General features: G+C 39.1%; 1 protein-coding gene across 1 annotated transcript in view; it reads left to right on the top strand.

Annotated features, from left to right (window-relative positions):
• The window catches only part of LOC121506749 (dedicator of cytokinesis protein 3-like), a 172513-nt gene that overhangs the window by 119088 nt on the left and 26161 nt on the right, over positions 1-27264 (top strand). The window contains exons 14-26 of the mRNA XM_041782604.1: positions 4526-4651; positions 10260-10384; positions 12943-13105; positions 13647-13753; positions 14070-14241; positions 14454-14551; positions 15197-15280; positions 15781-15881; positions 16399-16480; positions 19342-19512; positions 22787-22979; positions 23929-24056; positions 25818-25964. Of these exons, the coding sequence (XP_041638538.1) occupies positions 4526-4651; positions 10260-10384; positions 12943-13105; positions 13647-13753; positions 14070-14241; positions 14454-14551; positions 15197-15280; positions 15781-15881; positions 16399-16480; positions 19342-19512; positions 22787-22979; positions 23929-24056; positions 25818-25964 (1697 nt within the window). The remainder of the gene's footprint in view (positions 1-4525; positions 4652-10259; positions 10385-12942; positions 13106-13646; positions 13754-14069; positions 14242-14453; positions 14552-15196; positions 15281-15780; positions 15882-16398; positions 16481-19341; positions 19513-22786; positions 22980-23928; positions 24057-25817; positions 25965-27264) is intronic.

Raw genomic sequence — 27264 nt, 5'->3', positions numbered from 1 at the left:
CGAGTTAAATATCTACTACTTTTTTTACTCTAGGGCTACAAAATTAAAGGTCTGCGGCCTTCTATAGCAGTCAATTCAGTTTCTAAATTCTCATGAAGTGCAAGCAAACTGCAGCACTGTTGTCATTGCACGACTGCTCTGGTAGAGTTTCTGTAGCTGACACGTTGACAGTGTTTTTGTGCAGGTGATTGCTGTCTAATGGCTTTGATGTCTTTTTTTTTTTTTTTTTACGTGATGTGAGCTTTGCCAGAAAAATTTTTACAACAAGTCAGTTTGGTCAAGGAAAGAATAAGCCCTAGATTATTGATTCCATTTTTAAAAATAAGTTTATAAAGTCAGAAATTTACTTTAAGACTTTGAAAATTTAAATGATTTAAACTTTTCACACTTTGAAAATAAACAAAATTTTAGATTAAGATTTGAGTTGTCATCTCTTAATTTGCAACTTTATAAACTTCAGAAATTTTGGAGCATCCTTAAAGGAAAAATCCAGGAAGCAAAGACCCAGGACTGTCAAACAGCTAGAATCCTACATCAGACAAGGATGGGACAACATTCCTCTCCCAAAACTCTAGCTACTGGAGAGCTGTCTTGAAAATTTTTAACTATAAACTTGAGAAATTCACAGTCAGTTTCATCCTAACTTTGATACAATAAAAACTTGAATTTAGTTGTGATTCTTGTAAATTTATGACATTAGAAACTTAAAAAACTTAAGATTTTTTAAATTCTTTTTTTCTTTCTTTTTTTTTTTTTTTTTAGAAATCCATGACTCTAAAAACTCATAGACATTGAGTTTTTTTTTTTTTTTTTTAGCAAATTGAGGTTTTGTACATTTACATTTTTTATTATGATTTTTTTCTTGTCATCAGAGATGTTTGCTGTATTTTTATGATTCATTTGTCTGTACCCCACATATTCCAATTGAAATTTCAAAGATACCTAATCATATCTGTGCATTAAAATGTGATTTAACTGACTCAAAGCTATCAGCTGTTCAAAATTACTTCATTGAGACCTAAAGATTACCTCCAAAGGAAAACTAAATGTTTTGTGCAAATTACAAGACTTTAGTGATCAAGTACAGCAGCCCTGAAGGTCAAAACATTACAACATTTCTGCATCTCTCTCTTCTCACTTCCTGCTTCTTCCTCTGTCACCTCACAACCCAAACACAGCTTCAGCAGAGGGCCGTTCAATATGACTCCCTACATGAGGTTTCTTTCTGCTAAATGCTGCTCAGTGCTGAGCTGGTGGTGGATTAATGTTGGGTCTTTATTGATAATATAACCGTGTTTTCTGTTCCTGCCCTCATGTGTAAAGTTTCTTAAAGATAACTTTGGTTATGAATTTGTTCTGTACAAATAAGGATTGATTGGTAAAGACTGAAAAATAGACACAATAATCATTTTTCAACACTATTTTTCTGAAATATTCTTGTGTTTTACAAACCAAATACGTTTAAAAAAAAAGCAAATGCTGCTGTTTTATTTCTGAATTGTTGAGTTTTGACCTTCAGGACCACCGTACCAATAACCACACTGTACCTTCATATGGCTCTCTATCTTCTGCTTTACCTGTCTCTTTTTTTCTATCTCCTCCATATTTAGTCTCTAATGGCGTCACTTTTTTACCTCTGTGAGCTCTCATCACGGAGCATTAGTAACGGCTGTTATTGCGTCAGTAATGAGGGAGCGTAAATGAGGCATCTCACGGAGACACACAAACACAGAGCTCAGAAAGACTGTAACAAAACAAACACACAAACATCCCAGGAGCGCCTCGCCCCGTCTGAGGAGCAGCATGCACTCTGACTGACACACACGTGTCATCACTCCACGTCAGCTGGAAAATCTTCTTAATTGGTGTCACTGCAGGGAGCCGTCAGCCTCGGGGGCTCTCGTGTTAGAGATCTTTGAACTCTGGTGGCCCTGAAAGTTTTTCTTTTAAAAACGTGGTGCACAGTTTGACTGAACAGAGTGACTCTTTGTGGTTCATGCATCTTTAAAAGTAAGCTGATTACACAAATATCCCACAGACAGCTACTGCTGACCAGGTTAGAGATGCATGATAGAAGTCGATGTATGTACTATATTGTCAGGTGTTTTCAAGTCTTAGTGAGCATTTTGGCCTTTGTTTTCATGTTTTTGGAGGCCAAGGTGATCAAATGTGGATGAGAGTACAGAATAGGGGTGTAACGGTAAAGAAAAATTTCAGTTCTGTACATACCTCTGTTTTGAAGACATGGTTCGGTACGTTTTTGGTACGGTAATTGAAGCGAATAAATAACAGAACTTTTTTTTCTAATTTTATTAAACTGTGTGAAATAAATAGGCTAAATAAATTTCATTTTAATTATTTATAATGCTGCAACCTCCTTCCAAAAAGGTCTTCAATAAATAAAAATATTAATAAATAAATACATGTTTAAATTACTAGGTTGTTTTAACCTTTAAAAGCCAAAGTCGCAAAATGGTGACAAGCAACATTGCTGAATTAAACAGGCTGTAGCTGCAAAGATGGTGCCTAATGTTGTTAGTACTTTACACCAGGAGATGGCGAACATGAGTAACTTCAATCCCACCAGCATTTTATGGGCGTGGTTCTATTCAAAGTTTTGGAGAGAGAGAGTTTGAAGACGCACCACCAGTCGAGGAGACGAGGAAGTGGTTGTAGTCGGAGCATAAAAGAGAAAAAGAGAGCGAATTGTAGCGAGAACACTCACAATGCCGTTCAGTCATCTGGTGAGACCAAGACTATCGGTGCATCAGAGCCACAGTGACTCCATGTGCCATGAGAGTTCACAAGCTGAACATACCGAAGCCAAAGCCGCGCCAGGGGACGTGGTAGGGGTTTCAGGGGTGGTCAATACATGACGTTCAGTTGTCCGGTGAGACAGAAACTGCTGTGTGACAGTGAGTTGTTCTCTGGTTTTACATCAGTGAGCTTCGTTCCTCATGTATCCGATTGGTACACGTCTTTATCGTACTGAGAGGCCGTACCAAATCAGGACAAATACAGGTACCTTTACACCCCTTGTAAAGCAATATTACCTCTTTTATTGCTTAGTTTACAGCATGTCTCTTATAACTCATTGGTAGCCAAACCCAAACACATTCCCTTCTTTTTACTCAAAATGTATTTTTCTTCTACATCAGATCCTCGTTATTATTGAACTGAGAGCTTTCCTCACTGGAGCCCATACAATAGAAGAGTTCCACATTAGTGGGGCGAGCTTGGGCGATTAACCTAACAGCCGACAGCTTTGAGGCGGTGACAAGACATGTCAGGTTAAAAGATGCACCGTTATAACTAAAGCTTGAGAAAATCTCTGCCTTAGGAAATGGCTGTTGTTGATTAAGGTAATAAATAGATAAACTGTATAAGAGTAATTTTCTATTATTATGTGCATTTCGGTGTTGAAATTCTAGCGATTGTACCTTTAAATGCTTATTTCTGTTTATAAAACATCAAATGTAAATTAGTATTTACCTCACAATTGATGTTTCTTAGACCAGTGGTTCTCAACCTGTTCAGCCCATGACCCCCAAAATAAAGGTGCCAGAGACCAGGGACTCCCACTGTACCTGAAGGGGGCTGAACACAGCCATATGTCCATAAGGGGGTGATGAATAGGAGAACTTTCTGGGGCTTGGATGGACTGAGGGACCATGGAGGTCAGCAAAATCATGGTCCAATGTAAAGTTAAACTGTCATATCCATATTTTATATTCAACCTGAATAATAACAACTCTTATCAAGTAAACTTTTAAAAATTATTTTGTGCTGTAGTATATGGCCTTCCCAAAAATGTAGATCCCTTGGGTTAGAAGTGGCAGAATTTGGATCAAAGTGGCAAAATTGGAAAAAGTGGCTAAAATGGGTTTAAAGTGGCAAAAATGGGAGGAATATTTGGTGTAATGTAAAGAAAATTGGTTTAAACTGGGAAAAATTTATTAACTTTGGCAGAAATTGGCAGAAATTTGTTAAACTGGCAATAACGGACTTAACAAATAGTGAAATGTTGTTAAAATGGGCCAAAAAGATGTTAATAGTGGCAATAATGGGTCAACAGAGGCAAAAATAGGTGGACAGTGGCAAGAACTGGTTTAGAAGGGGCAAAACAGTCAGCAAAAAGTGGTGGAAAGGGTTAAAAATTGACAAAAATGGGTTATAAGTGGCAAAAATGTGTTAAAATTGGCAAAATTGATGGGGAAAAGTGATTAAAACCAATTAAAATTTGGCAAAATTGGTTTAAAGTGGCAAATGTGTAATTAAGAAATATTCTTGTTTTTTTTAAGGCATCTTGAGATCCCCTCTCAGTGTCTCGCAACCCCCAAAAGGGTCCTGACCCACACGCTGAGAACCACTGTCTTAGACAAATTATGAACAACACACAAAGGGGAGAAAAGTTACTGTTTGATCTCCCTTCCCTGATTCTTTCATATTCCTCTCTACCCTCTCTGTTTTTCTCCTCTTTATCTCATTAATCTTCTCATTGCCCTTCTCTCCTGCGTCCCTGCAGGTCTGATCATCTCTCTGCAGCTGCTGAGGGGCGACATGGAGCAGGTCCGCAGAGAGAACCCTCTTATTTTCAGCAGAGGCGTGGCCATCACACGTAAACTGGGCTTCCCTGATGTCATCATGCCAGGTGAGTCAGTCAAATATCTGAATCATCCAGAATCGTGACTCAGAACTACTTTCCAGTTAGTCTAACTGTGCTGACACATTTACTTTCCTGGTACAGTGTTGGCTATTAGCAAGCTTACCACAAAACTTGCCTCTAAAAAGTTGTTTCAGTCTGGATAGGTCCAAATCAAAGGATAGAAAAAACTTCTTCTTGTGCTCCTAAGCTCGGCTGAAGAGCGCTGACTTTGTCCAGGCACATTTCTCCTCTCAAATCATTGAGTTTTGCCTGTTTTGACCTGGAATGATGCTTGCGTCAACCCCAGACACACTGGCTTGCCTTTTTTCTCTTTTTGGCCTTTTATATATATGGTTTTGGCTATATGTTCTTTGTCTCTGAGTCAGATTTTGGACATTTGATCCATCTTTGTATAGAATTAAGTTTTGCTCCAATACCAACTTTATAGACAGGGGACACATACATTCCTATTTTAATCAAATATATCATGTGTTTTAAGATATATTAGTATCTTATATCTTTTTTCATTAAAATAACACCTATCCCTAGGGGTCACTGTCATTTCCATCAAAAAAAAAGAAACAGTCAAGGTAAACTAGAGTTATTAAAGAGAGTAGGTTTATTGGTTGTCATTTCCAAACAGCTCATATTTCCTTTGAATATACAAATAAGTAGAAAAACAACATTTCATACTGTGATATTATCATATTATCATGCTAATATATCATGAGTTTATTTTTTAAATGTGAGAAACTCTCTTTTCCACAACAGTTGACATCACTTTGTTTATCGTGATGGGAAAGAGAAATGGTAATGCTAGTGTTATAAATATGTTTCATTTTGCTTATATCAGTGAAAATACTGTATATTAACTTAGATGATAATTAAAACCTGTCATTGTCTAATTGATATTGTGTATACACATAAACTACAAACTATACAATTGTAATTGGCAGAGAGGGTTCTGCTCAAAAGATGTTCCCTGGATTAGTCAAGCAGCATGCTTTGACTTTCCAGACAGCACATAGGTAGCAACTTCTATATGGATAGATAAATTTATGACAATGCATGCTGAATACAATAAAATTAGTTCAAAAGCAATGGATACATGGTAGCATGAATCTGAATATGAAGGTGTAACAAGTTTTGTGTTATAAAGGAGGAGGCTGGGGTGGAGGAGGTGAAGCTTTGCCAGCAGCAGCAGTGTGGTGCTTCAGCATTAATGCAAGCAGGTTTTGTGAGAGGTACATTATATTTAAATACACCACTGTGTTGAGAGAAAGAGCTGTGATTGATTGTGGGAGCTGGGAGGCATTAACTGGATTCAGCTGGCCATCAGCTGATCACAGCTGGGCGTATGACTACAGTGTCCTGCATTCCCCCCTGACTCAGGGGAAGCAAAATGAAGGAGTAGATCAAACCGATCAAAGTTTAAACAAAGGTCTTTTATTACAAAACTTAGGGCTAACAATGAAAATTAATATGGTGGCTGAAGAGCATGGCTGGTCTGGCTGCAGGCTGAGAGAGAGCGAGGAGTTGTTCTGCTTTGACTTAAGTAGACTCCCCACAGGTGCAGATGGTTAGAGCCTGATTGTGTAGGCTGAGCAGTGCCATCCATGGAGTCAGTATATGGAGGCCATGAAGTGCCACAGAGGACCAGGAGTAAAAGCCACAGGTTACCTCAAGGAAAATAAACATTAGTATGGCACGTAACATGCATGAACTAATGTTCAGCTTAGTTTAGGCAGATTTTGTGTTTACCTGCAGAGAGATACAGGAGATGTAGTTATTAGTAAATTCAACCCCAAAAGAACCACCAGGAAACTAAGATGTAAAGGAATAATTTGCAGAACCAAATAGCTGATGAGATATACTGGGGCAGAAGAACATGTAGCTGATAGCTTAAGCTTGCATTGCAAAATAGTGCCAAACACGAAGGCTTTCTGGGTGAAAAATAAAATGCTTAAAAAATTTTCAGTATAGCAAACAGTTGAGCCGAAATTATTTTGTCATCTAAAACTCTGAATTATGCGGCGCAACTGTACTTTTCTGCATGGCTGAGCTCCCCAAGGCACATCATATTTAAAGGAGCAATGCTTATTGAAATCTCTAACAATGCTGTTACTATCAGCAACTACCTTATACAACCAACTTCCAAAATACCCTTTGGTATTTGGATTTCATATTTTATATTTTAAGAAATAAAACTTCCACTGATGGATTTAGATTCACTTATGGCCAGCGAAACATCGTCTTTTCCATTCAGACACAGAAACATTTCATGTAGCAGAAGAACAGACTAATGTGAATGTGTTGCTGCAGTGTGTGGGGAATAAAGCCGTACATCATTGTGAAGGTCTGACTGGATTTATATGCAGAGCATCACTCAGTTCTCTGTCTCTGTCCACTAAACTGCTGATCTTTTCTGTATCTGCTCAGTGAAAGACGAGCTGTTACTCTGAACATCTGATGGTGTATCTGTTTAAAATTATTAATTATAAGAGTGTGTGTTTACACCACTAATTAGATATCAGTTAATCTAAGAGGAGCTACACACAGCTTGATAAAATGTATACTGAGTTAAAAAAGCATTACTGCATTGTGATGTGAGGTGTTTTTTGGAATGGTCATACTGTGATAACAATAAAACTGTGGTTTATTTTGCAGCTGTAAAATAGTTTTTCTGAAAATGTTTTCTCTGTGAGATACTGTACATAGTTGGGTTTTCTTCAGGCCTCCAGATTTCAAACTTTTCTGCTGGTTCACTAATGTTTGCCCTCCTGCATCAGCATCACAACACATCTGATAAAAAGTTTTATTTCTCACAGCAGCAACTACTCAAAAAGTTTCACTATTCCAGTTTGGTGACCTTCTGTGCAGATTCAGAAACACAACCAATCTTAGCATTCTGGATCCAGTTTAAAGCAGTGGTTTTCAAAGAGTGAGTTGGGCCTCCCTTAGGGAGCCAGACAACTTGAGGGGAGGCATAATGTGAAGAAGATAAAGTAGAGAAATGTGTGATTTCCTTAGCTTACTTCTGCAGTGAGCCAAATAGATTTTAGTCACGACAGAGAGAGAGAAGACAGATGTCTGAAAACAGGACTTTGGGCCTGAACTGTGCTGCCCTTTTTCTCCTTAGCCCAGGTGAGACATGATGACCACCACTTTTGTAGTCCATTTCCTGGACCCGTCTGTGTGGTGGCTCTTGATCCACTGACTCAGTCCACTCCTTGTGAAGCTCCCCTAAATTCTTGAATCTGCTTTGTTTGACAATCCTTGGGCACCTTTTCTTACCACACTTTTCCCTTCTAATCAACATTATGCTTTGATACAGGCTTTGAGAACAGCCTGGCCTTCAGCAGTGACCTTCTGTGGCTTACTCTTTTTCTGGAGGGGGTCAGTGATTGTCCTCTGGGCAGCTGTCAAGTCAGCAGTCTTCCCCATGACTGTGATTGTGTGTACTGAACCAGAAAGAGAGTATGAAGGCTGAGGAGTTTGGAGTTAATTAGCTGATTAGACAGGAGACAAGTGAAAACAAACCAGACTTTTCAAGAGTATTCTAATATTCTGAGGGTGGATTTTTGATTTCTGGGAGCTGTGCGCCATAATCATCAAGATTAAAGCAAAAAGGTCTTGAAGTTTTTCATTTTGTTGTTAATCTAAAAGTTTAACTTTTTGAACTGCATTACAAGAAAAATTAAAATTTTAATGGTACTCATAATTTTTTAAAATGCACCTGAAGACACCCACAGGTCCCACCCCAAACAGGTCTAATAATGTCATAAATCTTTATTGTTGTCATGCATATAATTGTGAATTTATAAAAGCTCATTAATCCAAAATATTGGAAAGTTTCTATGTAAACCAGCCAAATCTTCATAATTCTGCTTTGTACTAAAGATCAGTGAGTTTATAACCTTTTTAAATCAATAAATACAGTTTTAAATTTGATCTGGTTAGATTTTATCTTTCACTGTCTTCTTTTTAGACCTCTGCAGCCACTTTTTCTCTTTGAAAGCCAGCGAGTTATTTCTGTCAATAATCCCGAGCGCACTGATTCACACCTGACATGCATCTTAATCAAATCACATGACTCACATCCTCCTAAATTAGTGGTCTATTTAAGCTGCAAGATTGCAGGTCTCCTCCTCAGCCTCTGCTCTGGATTAGTACTGTGATCTCGTTTCAACCCACCTCCATCCCAGCATCCACCTGTTGGCTCTAACTGGGGCTTTAAACTGTTATCTTATCACTCTTCAAGTTCTGTATGTAAAAATCTGCAAGGAGGGATGAAGTCGGAGCCTGTTCCAAAAATGTTATGTGTTAGAAAAAAAAGAAAGGTTACAGAAAATACCATCAGACATTAAACCCCACCTTCCCCAGTCCCCCTCCCCAAAAGTGTAGCATATAGCGATTGTTCAGGCCAGCAACAAGGTCAGGCTCATTGCCATCTTATGCAAGTCTTCATCAGCCGACATATTTAGGCTGCTCTGGCCTGCCCACTCTTTGCCGCTTCCTCTTCAACTTTTGCAACTCTCCTCCACCCCAGCTCCTCCATTATTCTACATCTGACTTAATCAGTGTCATTCCGTTGTCACTGATGCCTGCTCTGCTCTGGGTTTTTGCTGCTTCCCTCCCTGCCTCAGGCTTTCCTTGTGTGCACAGCAGGGCAGGAACATGTGCTGTTCCTGCTTGAAGGCTCGTGGAAGGGCAGGGGGATCCCAGAACAGCCACACCGTCATATAGAATAAAGGCATAATAATAGCTGATAGAAATGAAATATCACTAACTTCAAACTGTGTGTGTCTTGGCCTAGTGGTCCTGACTTAACCAGTGTAGGACTGATAAAGGCTACATAGAAATAGTGCATCTTAGCTATCAGACTTTCCTTTATGTATAAATCGTTGGATTCCAGATCTTATCAAATTCTTCCAGTTTATCACTGAATGTGTCAAATTTCTAAAAGAAAAATGAGTTTCTCAGCTGCAGTCACTTATTCAATATCATCACAATAAGGTGGTCCCAGTTTGAGTTTGCAACCTGACTTTTGAGAGTTAACTGATTCATGTAGATTCTTTTAAACTAGAATAGATCAGTCTTTCTCAAAGAGTAAAAATAATAATCAGACTGACTCACATTTGCCCTCAAACTGCCCTCTGAAACAGATGAACAAAGAAGAAGAGTAATGCAGCATTTCTTAGCACTTCCTCTCACACCATATGTTTTTACACCCTCACACACATTAACTATGGATGTCACACACACACATATATGTCCTCCCCTGGGCAGTGATGGAGCGGCTCTTTAACTCCCATCCTGATACATTAAGGCTGACGTCTCCTCTGTAAGGACGAGCTGAGATGATAAATGAACGTGCACATGTTAACACAGGTCATTAGTCTTAAATGTCAGAGAGATTCAGCTTTAAGAGCTGCAGTCTGCGTGGCTCCAAACGTGAGACAGTGTTTGACCTTTAACTGTCCAAGGTCAAAGTTGAACATCTTCAACAGGATTATGTTTACATATCAGCTGTGTATCGATACTGAAGTCAGAAAGGAAACAGCAGCAGGATGTTGTTTTATGTTTTAATCTAAATGCGGTCCCCTGTGTTTAGGTGACATCCGTAACGACCTTTACCTGACGCTGGAGCGAGGAGACTTCGAGAGAGGAGGAAAGAGTGTTCAGAAGAACATTGAAGTCACTGTTTACGTGCTGTACGCCGACGGAGAGATCCTCAAGGTAGAGAAGGAGTTCTGTGTTTTTACTCCTAGCAAAGGCCCTGTGTGCTCTAAAGCTTCAATAGTTGGTGCTTTGGGGCTTACCAATAATACATTTTCAAATCAGCTGGGCTACTTTGTTATATGGCCCCAATTCCAAAAAAGTTGGCATGCTGTGTAAAATCTAAATAAAAACAGAATTTTGTGATTACAAATCTTAAACACATATTTTTTTCACAATAGAACATAAACAATATGTCAGATGTTGAAACTGAGATATTTTACCATTTCTTTTTAAATTAACCTTGAGTATTTAATCTGGAGGGAAAAAACCTTTTTGAGACTAAACATCTTTTTTTTTTTTTTTTTCAAATTAGTCCTTCAAGAGTGAATTTTTATGGTTGCAACACATCTCTAAAAAGTAAGGATGAGGCAACAAAAGGCTGGAAAGTTAAATGGCACTAATGAAAAACAGCTGAAGGATCATTTTGCAACTTATCAGGTTAATTAGCAATAGGTGAGTATCATGACAGTGTATAAAATGAGCATTTTAGAGAGACAGAGTCTCTCAGAAGTAAAGGTAGGCAAAGGGTCACCAATCACAGTTTTTAAAAACTTTGTCTAAAACTGTGGAACAATTTAAAAAAATCTCAATGTAAAACTTAAATATGCCACCATCTACAGTACATAATATCATCAGAAGATTAAGATCTTGAGATCTTGAGGCCCTCAGGTGCCACAGCATTAAAAACAGGCATGATTCTGTACTGGAAATTGCTGCATGGGCTCAGGAACACTTCCAGAAATCGTTAACTGTCAACACAGTTGGCTGTGCCATCCACAAGTGACAGTTAAAGCTGGATCATGCAAAGAAGAAGCCAGATATGAAAAGGATCCAGAAACGCCACCGTCTTCTCTTGGAAAATCTCACATAAAATCTGACCGACACAAAATGGAAAACTGTCCTGTGGTCAGAGTAATCAAAATTTAAAATTCTTTTTTGGAAATTATTGACACCATGTCCTGTGCACTAAAGAGGGGAGGGACCAGCTTGTTATCAATGCACAGTTCAAAAGTCTGCATCTCTGATGGTATGGCGTTGCGTTAGTGCCTATGGCGTTGCGTTAGTGCCTATGGCGTTGTGTTAGTGCCTATGGTGTGGGTAGCTCACACACCTAGAAAGGCACCATAAATGCTAAAAAGTAAATAGAGGTTTTAGAGCAACATATCCTCCCATCAAGACTTCTCTTTCAGGGAAGGTCTTGTGTATATTAGCAAGACGATGCTAAACCACATACCACATCCATCACAACAGGAGAAGAGGAGAAGGAGAAGAGTCTAGAGGCTGAACTGATGTGCCTGCAGTCCAGACCTTTCACTGATAAAAAACATTTGGAGCATGATAAAAAAAAAAAAAATCCAGTAAAGACGACCAAGGACTGTTGAGCAGCTAGAATCCTATATCAGACAAGAATGGGACAACATTCCTCTCCCAAAACCCCAGCAACTGGTCTCCTCACTTCCCAGGCATTTACAGACTGTTGTTAAAAGAACATGGGATGCTACACAATGGTAAACATGACCCTGTCCCGACTTTTTTGAGACATGCTGCTGCCATCAAATTCAAAATGAGCTTATATTTTTCTTGAGATGGTAAAATGTCTCAGTTTCAACACCTGATATGTTCTTGATATTGTAATGTGCATAAGAAATGGTTTTATGAGATCTGATGATCATTGAGTTCTGTTTTTATTGACATTTTACACAGCACCCCAACTTTTTCATATTGGGGTTGTATTCGTTTGGTAGAAAAGATGCTTGAACTCAAGGTTATGGACAAAATTCAGAAATAAAATGGTGGTTCACCACTACAGAAGAACTGAAGATTAGCTGAGCTTTAACATATTTACAATAACTTCTTGGCTAAATTAATAATATGTGGATATCTTGAGTCCCCCCAGCCCCATCTTCTAACAATGATGAAGTTACAAAATTAGGGCAAAGATATCACTATAATATTTAAACAGACTTGGACTGGGTTCAAATTTGTCTAAACAAAGCAGCCCAGCTCCAGACTAACAGACCCTCTAAGAGGATGCTCTAATCAAGTGTACTAACCAATCAGAGAGCAAACAGAGGGTCAAATATAACCAGGAGGTAGCTGTTTATTGTAACCCTTTGTCATCAAATTTGCAAGTTATCTTGCAATGTGGAAAAACAACTAAAATCCACATTATTTCCTTTAAACAGAACAAATTAGTGAAGGTTAAGCATGATGTTAAAATGACAGTGTGTTGGGAGCACAGATGGTCGAGTGGTTTAAGGCGCTACCCATGTACGCGTGCGGCCCAGGTTCAAACCTGGCCTGTGGCCCTTTACCACATGTCTCTCCCCACTCTCTTCCCTGTTTCTGGGTCTATCCACTGTCCTTCCTCTATCAAGTAAAGGCATGAAGACCCAAAAATGAATCTTTAAAAGAAAAAAAAAAACGACAGTGTGTAGGTTTGTTTCTGCAGGTCTGCATCTTAATGTCTCCATCTCTCTGCTGTCTCTCTGCTGTCCCTCTGTTGCCCCCTACAGGACTGCATCAGCCTGGGTTCAGGTGAGCCCAGTGTGCCGGAGCACCGCTCCTTCGTTCTCTATCACAACAACAGTCCTCGATGGAGTGAAGTGATCAAACTACCGATCCCCATCGACCGCTTTAGAGGATCACACCTTCGCTTCGAGTTCAGACACTGCTCCAGTGAGTAAATAAGAGCACATGGGAGTCACCGTGGCAACAGTGATGGAGTTTAATGCAGTTGTTTTATTCTGTTTTATTTTATTATTTAAAGATGGTCCATATATTAAGAATGGTGTAGAGAAGCTGAAGCAGGAGATGGATAAATGTTTGCACTTCTGGGCTGGAACATTTGAAGTCTATTTTAATTGTCTTTCAAAGTGAATTTCAAGTTTTTAATTGGGTTTTCATGAACATAAGGCCAACAGCCAGCCTAGTGGAAGGTCGGTGGATTTTTTCTCCCCTTATTGATAGCATGTATGTTGAGCTTGAAGTGACATCCAGTGGAACATGCATGTTCAAGACAAGGACTTCTGTTTGATTTAGATTTTTTATTCCCTGCATATGAGCTATTGTTTTAAGGAGGGACACTACTTTCTTTCTTCTGACTAAATTGAAACTTCTAAATTGCCCTTGAATATGTTTTTTATAAACAATGTAATCTTCCTCTCCCATTGCTTTCTGTATTAGTGTTATTTATTTTTTCTTCTTCTTCTCTCTACAGCGAAGGACAAAGGAGAGAAGAAGCTGTTTGGTTTTGCCTTTACTCCTCTGATGAGGGAAGATGGGACCACTCTGTCGGACGAGAGTCATGAACTCTATGTTTACAAGGTCAGACATGACCGTGATGCCACGTCTTTTGTTTCTGTGGCTTTAGGATGAGTCGCACCCTCCATTTCCTTATGATCACTCCAAGCTTGGCTTCTTATTTTCATGGCATTACTTCCTAAAACATATCATACATATTTGTAAATCTTTTGTACAAAATGTAAAGCTTTATTATTTATATTACATGAACAGTTACACCACAGCAGTTGTGGAGAGTTGGAGATGACAGTGAAGTCAAATTAATTATAGCAGTGGTTGTACATGCTAATGTACAGGTCTTTTTCTCTGTCTTCCTCCTTCCTCTGCTCTTTCACTGCAGTGTGATGAGAACACAACATTTAGTAACCATGCTCTTTACCTGGGACTGCCCTGCTGTAAGGAGGACTTCAACAGCTGTCCCAGCATCCCGTCCAGCCTCATCTTCCAGCGCAGCACCAAGGAGACGTTTTGGATCTCCACACAGCTCTCCTCTACTAAACTCACCCAGAATGGTACAGCGCTTAAACAGAACTATTTTAACATTTTAGTACAAAGACGTTTATTAGGCAGGGCTTTGAAAAGAAAGGATTGGACAGTAAGTAAGCAAGTAAAGCTTTCCAGTGAGTTCTGTTTAATGCCCTAAATGTGACAGACTTGCTTTCCCAGTGTTGTTCAACTTCTAAGTTCTAACTTCCAAGTTTAAATGTCTCCTGTCTTCTTCCAGTGGATCTTCTCGCCCTCCTGAAGTGGAAAGCTCATCCAGACAGAGTCATGGACATCCTTGGACGTCTGAGACACGTAAGTGGAGAGGAGATCGTCAAGGTGAGTTTTAATCCAATCAAAAACTCTAGCTGCTATATTTTATATTTCTACCCATGAAACTCCATTTAACATGTGAAAAATAACCAATGCTAAGGATGCTTGATATAATCAGCATAATAGCTTAGATAAAAACTTAGAAAAAGTTCATTATCAGGGCGCAGGTGGCCTAGCAGTTTGAGGCGTGCCCCATGTATTTGGACAGCCCGGGTTCCAATCCGGCCTGTATTTTTACTTTAGTACAATATTCTTGTACCCTTTCTACCTCTGTTTACTCAAATGGTTCAGTAATCAGCTATTTGAAAAAATAAATGATTTAACTTAAAGCTTTCTGTTTTTGTTGTAAATGATGTGAAAACATTTTTAACAGCTGCCGTTTTATATAGTCAAATCTACAGGACACAAGTACAGAGCTTGAGTGTCACAAAAAATAGATAAAAAGATGTGCCTTTTTTATATTTTTTGTATATTTTTCAGTTATGCTTTAATCAATTATTTGCAAGACTAGATTTGATTGAAATCTTCTCCAACTGCGTATTTAATCTTGAAATTTTAAGTCTGTTTTTATTTTAGTCAGAGTTGATTGGAAAGTACCTAATTTAACCCTAAAAATAAAACAAACTCATCTTAATTTTCTGTGTTTGACAGTTTCTTCAGGACATCCTGGACACTTTATTTTCTATTTTGGATGACAACACAGACAAGTATGGACCGCTGGTGTTCCAGTCGTTGGTGAGTGTTTTGGAAAAAGTTAAACACAAGATGGGAAAGTCTGCGATGCCACATGCTCCCGTGACCAAAAGGTTAAAAACAGACAATGTCAGCTCCTTATAATTCAAATTCATTTAAATGTTGACTTTATTTTAAATATCTATTTCTCTGGAAAAACAAAATAAAACCATTTCTATTACATGAACATTTACAACATTGCAGACTGTCCTGGATCAGCTGTAAGTTATTTCTCCATCGTTTGACTGTTCTTTCCCATTGGGTATTAGGAAAAGTGGTTGAAAAAAGTGCAACTGTCTTTGTTTAGTTGTTTTACCACCTTTTTTTTTCAAACACTCAGTTATTATGAATAAAGCAGAACTAAAAAATTTATTACTGATTTTCTAATGATTGTTTTTACTCAAATAAATTGACATGACAGAACAAACCAGATGAAGGCTATCAAATCAAGTTTTGTAACCTTTGAAGGCCTAAAGGGTCCGGTTCTCTGTCTCTCCTCTCAGGTGTTCATCATCAACCTGCTCAGGGACAGTAAATATTACCACTTCAGACCAGTGATGGACACCTACATACAGAAGCACTTTGCAGGCGCATTGGCTTACAAGTGAGTGTTTTTATCTTCCTAACTGATTTCCATATTGTTTTATTAAGACTGCTTAATGCAGAGACAAACTAAACTCTTTCACACTGTCTTGATTAAGTTTGTAATTAATTGTTTGTACAAAATGTGATGTAAACACTACAAGATAGAATATTTCTCCAAATGACATAAGCTCCATCTTAACTTATTTAAGTGATTGACTTAACAACTCTGCTTTAACATGCACTATAAGGACAATAGTATTTAGCCACACCTGTTAATTATTGAATTTAGGTGTTTCAATCTGACTCATTGCCACAGGTGTATAAAATCAAACACCTAACCATGCAGTCTCCATTCACAAACATTTGTGATCCTAAATGTGGCGTTCTGAAGAGCTCAGTGACTTCTAGCGTGGTACTGTGATGGATATCAACTTTGCAATAAGACGACTGATGAAATTTCATCCTAATAGGATATTCCACAGTCAACTGAATTCAGTCTTCTCTAATGCAGAGTAAAATTAACTGTTGTGTTTCAGAGAGCTGATCCGCTGTCTGAAGTGGTACATGGACCGCTCTGCAGAGGTGGTCAGGCAGGACCACATACAGGAGGCAATGAGGGTAAGAAGCACTGAATGAAGCTATCTGTGCAACAAAACTGAGATTGTGTTACCAAGAAAAAAACACTATGAAGCAAATTTATAATCAGTGTTTGTTTTTTTTGTTTTTTTTTTTGGCTCAGTGTAACATCGATTTAACACACAAGGGTTTCTCAGACAGTGTGTTATGAATACTATGCATGAACAATACGTTTTAGTGGTGAGAGGATATCAGAACTGACTTGCCTGCCATACATTCCTTTTTGAATGGTAGATAACAGTAGAAAGCCATGAAGGCAAACTTCTGTTTGCAGTTTTAGCTAACTATTCTCTGATCCAGACTTCATGGCAGAGAGGTTAAACATTACAACAATGATGGAGAAGGAGAAAATGAAACAAAAGACACCAGATAAGAGCAAATCGCTGCCTGGCTTTTACTCATTGGCATGAAAGTGAAGCATTCACTATAAAAGATGCATCTTCAACTAAATAAATATTAATTCATGGAGAAGGTTGTTTAAACTCTGTGCAAAAACAGCAGCAAAAGAAGCTGCCGATGGCAGTCTTTATGACTTAAAACTGTGGTGTAGTGGTCTTCCATGATTGTTATGGGGTGTTTTAAAAGAAAAGACTTCAATTCTGGTGTTATTTTTGCACTTAAAATTTAAACAAAAACTTTGCTAAATAGAAAAATCTATAGGAGATTGGAATAGTGTTTACAAATTAAACGTAGAGATGTTGCTTTTGCTTTTGTTGTCATCTGCTGCAGTAACCTTCTCTGCTCAGTGTTTTAGTGGTCTTTATCAACATTTTAACACCTGTGTAATTCTTCCCACTGACTGTCCTCATTAAGACCAGAACAAAATGCTCGTTGCATATGTTCGCCGTTGCATCAGTGTTGCAGACAGAGCTGAGAATAGCATCGCCATCTGGAGCAGATGTACATAATGTTCCACCGTTAGCTGACAAACACATCTCAGGACATTAAAATATTCATCAGACTCAAACGTCCGTCTCAAATGGGTCACTGTCACATAGAAGAGTGGACACTGTGAATTACTGACCATGGTTTTGACACATTCTGCAGCTCTTGATTGGCATTGAAGGGTTTTTTTTATCCACTTCTAAGTTTTAGCCGGTAGCTAACCATCTACTTCAGCACGAATCATGTCCACTCTTTTAGATTCTGATTTCTATCCCAAAGGGGGAAATTAGTTTTGCAGTGAGAGCACACAGAAGACAACATACTGTACACAAGGACAGCAGCAACAGTCAAATAAGACCTAATTAAAGATGAAATGTCTGAAATAAGTAAATATCATCTAAAGAACAATATACATAAAGTCAACAATAAAATCAGTCCAGAGCTCATACTGAAATCAAAATACTTCCAAGTAATGCAGTAAGTGCAATGTGGAGGTGTGCAAATGAGTAATTGTAGTTCAAGAAGTGCAGCCTAAGGGCTGCACTGAAGGGCTCACTGGGGGTATAGCAATAGTTGGGCGTTTGCAGTGTGGTGCAGCACAGAAAGAGCATGTAGATCCTCTCAGGACTGTTAGTAAATCAAAAATAATGAGCATGTTGCAACTTGTATAAGGCACTACTAGCTGGCAACAGCTAATGGCTTTCTAACAATGCAAGGAGCTAATTCATAGATGTGATCAGGGTACGACTGATTCCACAACATGTAACATAAACTAAGATAGGACATTATATGCTTGATCTACTAGTGGCTTCTTACAGTAGGTGCTGCCATGAAATTATGATTTAACGTGTAGCGGGGCAGACCTTAATCATACTTGTGAAGCTTGAAGTAAACCAGATGTTTCATATGAGTTACGCCAACTTCCTGTCAAATGGCAATATAAAAATGGTTGCCATCACCCCCATGGAATCCTTCTATGAAACATCTTAGTGTTGTGGACAGATATAGTGATGCTCCTTAGGCCTTCATGTTAAAATCTTGAGCTTGATGGGTTTAACAGAGGGTGAGCAGTGAAGAAATATCTAAGTTGTGTCACTTCCTGTTGCCAGTAGAGATCATCTTAATGATATGTTTGCATATAGGCATGCTAAATATGATACTGTTGTTTTCTAGCAAATTTTGAAAACACAGAATAATGTATGGAAAAGTTACAACAGGTTTGAGTCATTTTAGTGTTGTCAAAAAGCCTTATATTGAAAGTTGAATGAAGCTGGTGAACTTCCTGTTTGGGTTCGGTAAAGGTCCAGGAGGCTTTTTTTGTAGGTCTATTGATGATGCATGTGCATACCAAAGATCAGGGACTAAATCTTAAACGTTTTTCGAAGGCAAAAATTCAAAAATCAGACGTTATTTTTTATTTGGCAGTAGGGGGTGCTGTGAGAAAGTGACATTGATGGGTGAATGTATTCAGGATCAACGTGTGATCATCCCTGTGAAGTTTGGTGATGATTGACTGAAGCACTGACTTTAGTTCTTTGTACTGCTCTTCCTGTACATTTTAGAGGATTGTTGCATGGTGGGTGGCATTATTGGATGGATTTTCAGGGGGAAAAACTCAGAGAGGAAACTTCCACTGGGTCTGAATTTATCTTGTGCAAAGTTTGGGGAGTTTTTGAGTGTGTTAAGGCTGGATTCAAACAAAGAGTTCCTTCAGTTTCATTAGATTCCTCACTCTGAGGTTGGTGCTCAGGCTCTTAAGTGTGTTTTATCTATTCAGGGATCTCTTTAAGAGTCAGTTTCATAAATAACCTACAAGGGAAGCCATAAAATTAACAGTTATCACTGTTCTTAGAACACATAACAATATATTTCAATCCCCTTTGAAGTCTTTTTCAGCATGGAAATGTGTCTTCGCTGTCTTATTCTGACTCCTGCTTGTCTTTTTATCACCCCATCAGGCTCTGGAGTATCTCTTTAAGTTCATCATCCAGTCTCGCATCCTTTACTCTCGGGCCACGTGTGGTATGGAGGAGGAGCAGTTTCGAACCAGCATCCAGGAACTGTTCCAGTCCATCCGCTTCGTCCTGAGCCTGGACAGCCGTAACTCAGAGACCCTCATCTTCACACAGGTGAGGTCACACCCCTTTGAGTGTTAAGTTATTTTTTCATAAGCTCTGTGAAAGATCTAAATAGGTTAAGTAATCTTCTTTTCGCAGCTGAACATTGTTAAAATTGATGTTTTTGTAGATTGAACTCTTCTGGCTGGCTTTTTAACAGCTGATCTGTTCATAATTTAGACGTGTTCCTCATTAGTCCTCATCTCTGTTTAGCTGCTTTGATCTGATCTTTATTTTCTCACCTGTACCTTGGCCTTTCCTTTCTTCTTGACCTCATTATCCTTTTTTAATCTCCCACAATTCTTTGCTCCATCCTCTTGGTCCCTGTTATTCCTCCTGGGCCTCTCCCACCTCCACACCCCTACACCACAGGGCTCCCAGCCTAGTCCAGGCCCAAATCAGGCCCCTGGCCCTGGCATCGGGCCTGTTGCTCCCTTAGCACTAGCCCCTGCCCCGGGCCAAGCCCCCAACCCAGGACAGGCTCCTGGTGGTGGGCAGGCCAACTGCTCTCAGGCGTGGAGCTCCAACGCTCTGAGGCCGCTGTCAGTAAGTACCTGAGTGGTTTAAATAAACCTGATCCCCGTGTGAAGCCCAGAGTCCTAACTCACCTTTTTGTGAGCCTAACATCACACACTCTGTAACACACACTCCTGTGATCCAGCACAACCACATCTTCATCACACTCACAGTGCTGCTCAGTCTCAACTTCACTGATACTAAGTTAGTTTCTCTATCATATGTTTCAGTTTATTTACTTACATAAATACAGACAACATGTCTGCATCTCCTCCCATTGTAGGAAAGTGAAGTCAAAATTAAAATCATTTTAACTGAAACTAAACTAATAATGAGGCTTTACAAAAAAACATACTAAACTACTGTGTGCTTTCAAAACTTACAAAAATAAGATAACAAGAGAGATAAGGTATCTTTAGTTTTAGCCTTTGACACAAGAATACTGAGTAACATGTTTTTTAGGATTTGTTGCAAGTGTTACATTTTTAATGCGCTTGTTTATTGCAGAAGTTAGAGATGGGCTCTTTTCATAAACTACAATCCTCTTTTAGGCATGCTCGGTGTAGATGTGGCTAGTGAGTCGCCCCAAGGGCACCATCAGGCTGGAAGTAGGGTTGGCACAAACCTGGTAGTGCTCTGGACATCCTTGCATATGACCAGGGGCATGGGGAAATAATCTGTTGAAAAAGGAACAAAGTCCACACCTTTAGGGCGGAGTAACAGGTGGATTTAGTGAGTAAGCACTGCCCAGGTTACTGTATGGGGAGGCCCATGTGAATGTCCCAAGGGCCCAGAAACCACCTGCGGTCTCTGGCTGCCCTCCCTCTACAGCCACGGGCTGTGGCACATCTGGCCCTGTGATGAATACTTAGCACCTTAAACTTATGTACAGGTCTGTACGTTTGTTCATGTTTTTGTAAGAAAGCATTAAGTTTTAGTGCACACATAAAAAAATGGCAGTTTCTACACCATTGTTAGCATATCTTCCATAATCGTACCTACTTACCTAGAGAGGAGAGTGGATAGACTTGGAAAGAGGGAAGAGAGTGGGGAGAGACGTGGTAAATGGCCATAGCCTGGATTTGAACCCCCACGTACATGGTGCCCACCTTAAACCACTTGACCATCTGTGCGCCCAGTCATACCTACTTTAACCCGAGTGGCAATCTCTGGTCGTGAAAAATAACGTCAATGCAGAAGTGCAACAACTTGCAATACAGTGAGTGTCCACTTGAGGCTGGCTACAGGAACACCGGAAGTCCTGTCTGGACCCCTGTTAAACAGCCGTTTTTTACACTGTAAATAAACTGGTTTAGAGCCTGGTTCAAAAAACAAACATGTCTCATTAGCTAATGTCTTCATCTCTCTGTATGGGGGTTGATTTTTTGTACCACAATAGTTTAGATTATATTAAGGAAAAACTGCACAATGATTGGTGCGTCTCATTTGATTGACAGATAGCTTGGCAGCCAGAAGCTACATTTCTGTCAACCAGAATGCTAGGTAGCTAGCTGGCAGGAAGTCGCGCTTAGTGGGCGGATCGTTAGGTTGATCCAAAGTTCACTTGACACCACAATTTCATTACGGAAGCCATCGTGGACTGGCTTTCAAAGCGGTTTGAGTCTGCTTATCGTAAGCAGAAGGCTGACGTCACGCAGGGTTTGTCCAATTCTTTCTACAGTCTATGCTTTAACCTCAAGCATTGAAGTAAATATGTCGAATCACCCAACCCTGCACCCAAGTCTGGGGCGTTTGAAATGGCCTGATTTGATTGATCAAAACTTTACATAATTCAAGGACTTGTTTCGTATTCAGACATCAAAGCTTTTTCTGACCCTTTCAGGTCTCTGAAAAGTATCCCATTTTACTGAAAAAACTCAAGCTAACACAAAAAATATTAAATACAAAATTAATTGAAGCATTTTTTGCTAAATTAAACTAAACTAACATCTGCATCTTTCAGCCAGTTCCCATAGACCCTCTTCCGGGTGACCTTGCTTAGTTGTTTGGAAGCAGCAAACTGTTTGTATTACAAAGGAGGAAAACATGTAAAACACTCAAGCTTGTTACATTTGTTAGGTCTGTATGCTGTACTTTAGATGCTTTGGCAAAAGGAATACAAATCGAGTACTGAGTTCACTTACCCTACTGTGGAGCTTTCAATTCATCATCTAATCAAGTTATTTTAAATCATATGTGTGTGGTTTTTCTTGTAACCTTTTGCTGATTTCTTTAACCTCATAACTTTTTTCTCTTACTTCCAAGGTCTCCTCATTTGTTTGAACTTTTCCCTTTGCTTTTGCTGTGTTTTTTTTATGCACTGATGAACACATGGGATGTTCCTTGTTTGCTCTTCTGCTCACCTTTCAAACATCTCAGTGAAAAGCTGTATCACAAAAAAGCAGTCATTAAAGTAAAAACCTTAACAGTCATTGCTTGATCCTAAAGGTCAAAGCTTAAATATTAAACATCGAACAAACTATTGTAAAATGATCAAGCATAATGTTAGGTCAGTATTTTCTCATTCTGACAAGCATTTCTGGAATCAGCTTTTCACCGTGTGCACTGCCTCACTTCTTCTCTCCTTTATTGAATGACTCAATAAACTCCTGGTCACATTTTATGCCGTGTCAGACACAGAAGCTAAAATCTGCTTCAACACTTCTTTCTTTTTAACCTCCTTTTTTTCTAAATTTCCCATTTGACTCTCTCCACAACCTCTTCCCCTCCTCTCTCACCCTCTCCCCTCTTCCCTCTCTTTCCTCCTCAGGCCGCTCTGTTGAACTCATTCCCAGCGATCTTCGACGAGCTGCTGCAGATGTTTACGGTACAGGAGGTGGCCGAGTTTGTGCGTGGGACTCTGGGCAGCATGCCATCCACTGTGCACATCGGACAGTCTATGGATGTGGTCAAACTGCAGTCCATCGCCAGGACTGTGGACAGCCGCCTCTTCTCTTTCCCAGGTGAGGAAGATTTGACATAAACAAGACTAATAGTCCCTCTCTGCCAATCCTGGGCAGTATGGTCCAAAAATAGCATTTTAGAATTTTTCAAAACAAATCCAATTTACAAATGTAAGACGGTAATGGAATACATTTTTCAGTGATTGTAGTGTTCCCTGGTGGCCTTATTTAATGTAATTTTTCTCTTATTTCACAATTTAAAGTTCTTTAACAGTTAGAATGTGAATTTGTATTTCTCTCACAGAGGTAGGTGACAGTTTAACTTCTTAGCTTTGTGACTTGTTAATTTTATTGTTCTACACAATGTAAATTCCTTAACATATGGCATGCAGTACATCATCTCTTAGCATTTTTATTCCTAATCTTAAATCATGGCAGTTCAGTGGAGGTAATGTTTGTTGCTTAAGTCCACTCCTTATTTATTGTTTATTTGTTTTCTCTTTTTTTAACTCCTGGCACTGGCTAAGGATGTTTTTATGTATTCAAGCACAAAGGCTCATTATGTATGATTCGCATATGGACAGTGATCAAACGTTTGGACTTTCAACTTTTTTAATGCTGTTTTTAATGATACGCTTTTATGTAATTTGATTGCATTGTGATTATTGATGAGCTGATGATGCAAAACAAATCCCCAAGCAATCTGACAATAAAGTCCTGTTTTATCATATTTTATCGTACCTCACCTTGTGGTATCTTATCATATCTTATCTTATATTATCTTATCTTAAGTGTGTGGGTAAAATATACTGTTTAAAATACTAAAAGTTTGACCCTGCAAAAAAAAAACAAAGAAAAAAAGAAAAATCAGAGATTTTAAAGATAATCTGACATTTACTTTAAGTTCTTCTGTGATTTCTGAGGCTAACCAGTTAAACCCTTTTTACCACAGAGATCCTGTTCTAGTTTTAAAACCACATTTCATTACTGTTTCTGTGTTTGCCCTCAGAGTCTCGGAGGATCCTGCTCCCTGTGGTTCTTCATCACATCCACCTTCATCTGAGGCAGCAGAAAGAGCTGCTCATCTGCTCTGGGATCCTCAGCTCTATTTTCTCTATTATCAAGACCAGCTCACTGGTAACAAGCATGCACACATGCATTTATACAATACATAGGTTTTTTCAAATTTTCATGCAGTTACTTCTTTCTCCTTAAAAAGTCCAATATGAGGTCTTTCTTAAGCTGTAACAGTACCACAGTTATGCAGGTGTAGTCATTAAACTGATCCCAGGGACTTTGTCCCCCCCTAGAGGCAGTATGGCTTCATTGCACAGCATGCAATGTTCCTGCAGCTCCTTGAAAAGTCTCAAAGCCTTAAGTGTACCAGTGAGAGGTCTTACATTCTAGAAGGCACATTGACTAAGACGTGTCTTTATCCAGTCTAGCCAACCTTAAATGATTTTAATCATTCTTTTTTGTGTACATGCACACCAGGTTACAATTAACAGCATTTACAGCAGTGTAAAATATAATGCTTAAACACTATTTGGTTGATGTAAAATAAAGAGATAAAGTCATGGGAAGAGACAGAGTCTGTTAGAGTTGAAGATAAAATGAAAGGAGATGGGTTTTCAGCCGTGATTTAAAAATGACGATGGACTGGGCCGATCTGTGGATGTGGAATGGGGAGACTGATCCGTATCTTAGGAGAACCCCAAAGGCTATCCTGATGGTTTCTGAGATTTTCTCTGGGATCCTCTAACAGCAGCTGGATAATGGACCTGAGCGATGAAGCTGGGCTGTGATAATGCAAGAGCTCAACTAGGTATGACAGTGCTAATCCATTTAAAACTTTAAAAACTATCAATAAAATCTTTTTAAAAAATCAATCCTAGATTTTACAGGAAGCCAATCAAGAGAAGCCAGGATAGGAGTTATGTGCTTCCTTTTTCTAGTCAGGAGACAAGTGGCACACGCTGTAGGCGAGGCAGAGAAGACCTGAAGACTTCTCCAGACGTGGGATTTTACTTTTGCTAAGAGTCTGAGTGGAAGAAGCTGGTTTTCACTACAGAGGTGATCTGCTTATCAAATTTAAACAAGCCGTCAAAAATAACACCAAGATTTTTAACAGACAGAGCACAAAAAAATGAGTTATAGGAGCTGAGCTTTGCCACTTTGCATCCTTTTTGATTTCTTCGGAAATATAACTTTTTGGACTTTCTGCCTTTATTTGAAGAGGACAGGACAGTGGATAGTGTAGGAAATCAGGGCGAGAGTGCAGAGAATGACATGGAGCCACAGGCTGGATTAAAACCTGGATTTGAACTTTCATACACGGGGCACAACCTAACCACGAGGCCATCCTGGCCCCTTATCTCTTTCCCACAGTGCAAATGCCTGAAAATTCAGTCATTTTGAACCAATGTCCAGGGGCTTTTTTTATCTGGGCGGAATCACTGAGCTTGGTCTGCACGATCCTAACTACTGCAACATCAACTGTGAAGAACTTAAAGGACTCGTTTAATTTTCTGTATCTAGAAATATTGCTTGGTTCTGGCATTCTTACAACAGTTGGTGGGTTTTCCTGTGCTGAGCATGAATGTCATGATAAAGTAATTCTTATCAGAGTCTGTTTCAGTTAGTAGCATTGTTGTATAATTACATAGTACTAGAAACTAAATGGTAAGGAAGCAGTAAATATTCCTCTCCAAAAAATCTTCTATTTTGGGTTCTTACATCTGTATCATAATGTGAAATTTTTAGATGTGTTCCCTTTTTTCCTTCTCCTTTTTTTTACTACCTCGCCTTATTTCTGCACTCTGTTTCCCTACTACTGAGCCAACTTCCCCTTTAGTAACTTCCTGTCAATCTACTTTTTCCTTTGACCTCTTCTTCTAGGACACGTCGGTGCAGGAGGAAGTGGAGATGATGGTGGAGTCCCTGCTGGACGTCCTCCTGCAGACCCTGCTGTCCATCATGAGCAAGAGCCAATCGCAGGAGGCGGTAAGGGGTCAACGCTGTCCGCAGTGCACCGCGGAGATCACTGTTAGTAACTAACAATTCGACTACTTCAACCTCACCTGCTACCCTCGTCCATCCTCAGTGTATCTTTAAAATCTATTCTAGGGCCGGGCAATAGCTCAAAATTTTCTTTAAAGTCTTTCTAGATAAATAGAAAGGTTGAGAGTTTCAGGTAAGGCCATTCTAACCAAATTTAGCATAATTTAGACCTTTTAATGATCAAAACAAATTCATCATCTAACTGGGATCAGCAGGTTTGGAATAAGAAACTTAAATCAATAAACATAACTTGTCAAAGTAATGATTTGATAATACCAGACTCTTAATTACGTCCATATTGCCCTCCCCTAATCCAGCATTGCATCCATCATGTCACTGACGTGTCTGTCGTCCAGCACCAGGCTTGCATCCTTTGGTCTCTCTATCTCATTAAAGACTCTTCTGTCTTTATCGTCCTCCTTCTCCTCAACCTCTGCTCTCTCTGCATTCCTGCACGGCTTTATTTAACACCATTTAAGTTCTTGTTTGGCACCCTGCATCCTAATTTTGGTGTTTTTGTTGGTGGACTTAAACGGTTTGTATTTTCTTGGTTGATTTGCAGATGTGATGTTTAGTGTTAAGTTTTACATTCAGATTCCGATAATAATAAGAAATTCTAAATGCATATTTTTGCCTCTTGAAAGGCTTTATGTACACCACTTTTACAGGAAAATGATAGCAAACCTGCAGTTAATCATCATTGGTGCAAAGTTTTCTTGATATTCAACCACTAAAGCCTTTTGTTGAAATATTATCCTGACTTTATGCTGAGTTTTAAGGGTAATTTCTTCATGAAAACTCCAATCCAGACCGTACAGAAAACCTGGAACATTACGGAGAGGATCCCCACATTTAAAGACAAATAATATCTTTAGAAAGACAGTAGAAAGGAGAACTGACTCCTTCCACAAAACAGTATCTTTATCATGTGGTAAACAGGATATGCACACCAATAAATGTCCTAAACAGCCAGCTAGTTATGAAGGTTTTTGTGTGACTTTTGTTGTAATCTTTTTTGACTGTTCGTTGTAATGAGATTGAAGTGCACAATTTAACGGGTGGCTGTGGTTCAACTCTTTTCAAAAAGGCGGATATCTGTAGGGATCCTTTCTGTAATGTTGTCAGTGATTTCAGCAGCATTTAAAAACTTAACTTCAGCCATAGTTGTTTCCAGTTATTTGTGTAAAAGTTTGAGAATATGCTTATCTTATCCTGCTGTCTTTATTTTCGATTGTTTACCTGCTGTTGTCATGTGATTGGCTCACATGCCCGCACCCTGGTTTCT

This window comes from Cheilinus undulatus, linkage group 3 (assembly GCF_018320785.1).
Source record: "Cheilinus undulatus linkage group 3, ASM1832078v1, whole genome shotgun sequence".
Lineage (NCBI taxonomy): Eukaryota > Metazoa > Chordata > Actinopteri > Labriformes > Labridae > Cheilinus > Cheilinus undulatus.
This window is presented reverse-complemented; position numbering and strand designations above follow the sequence as displayed.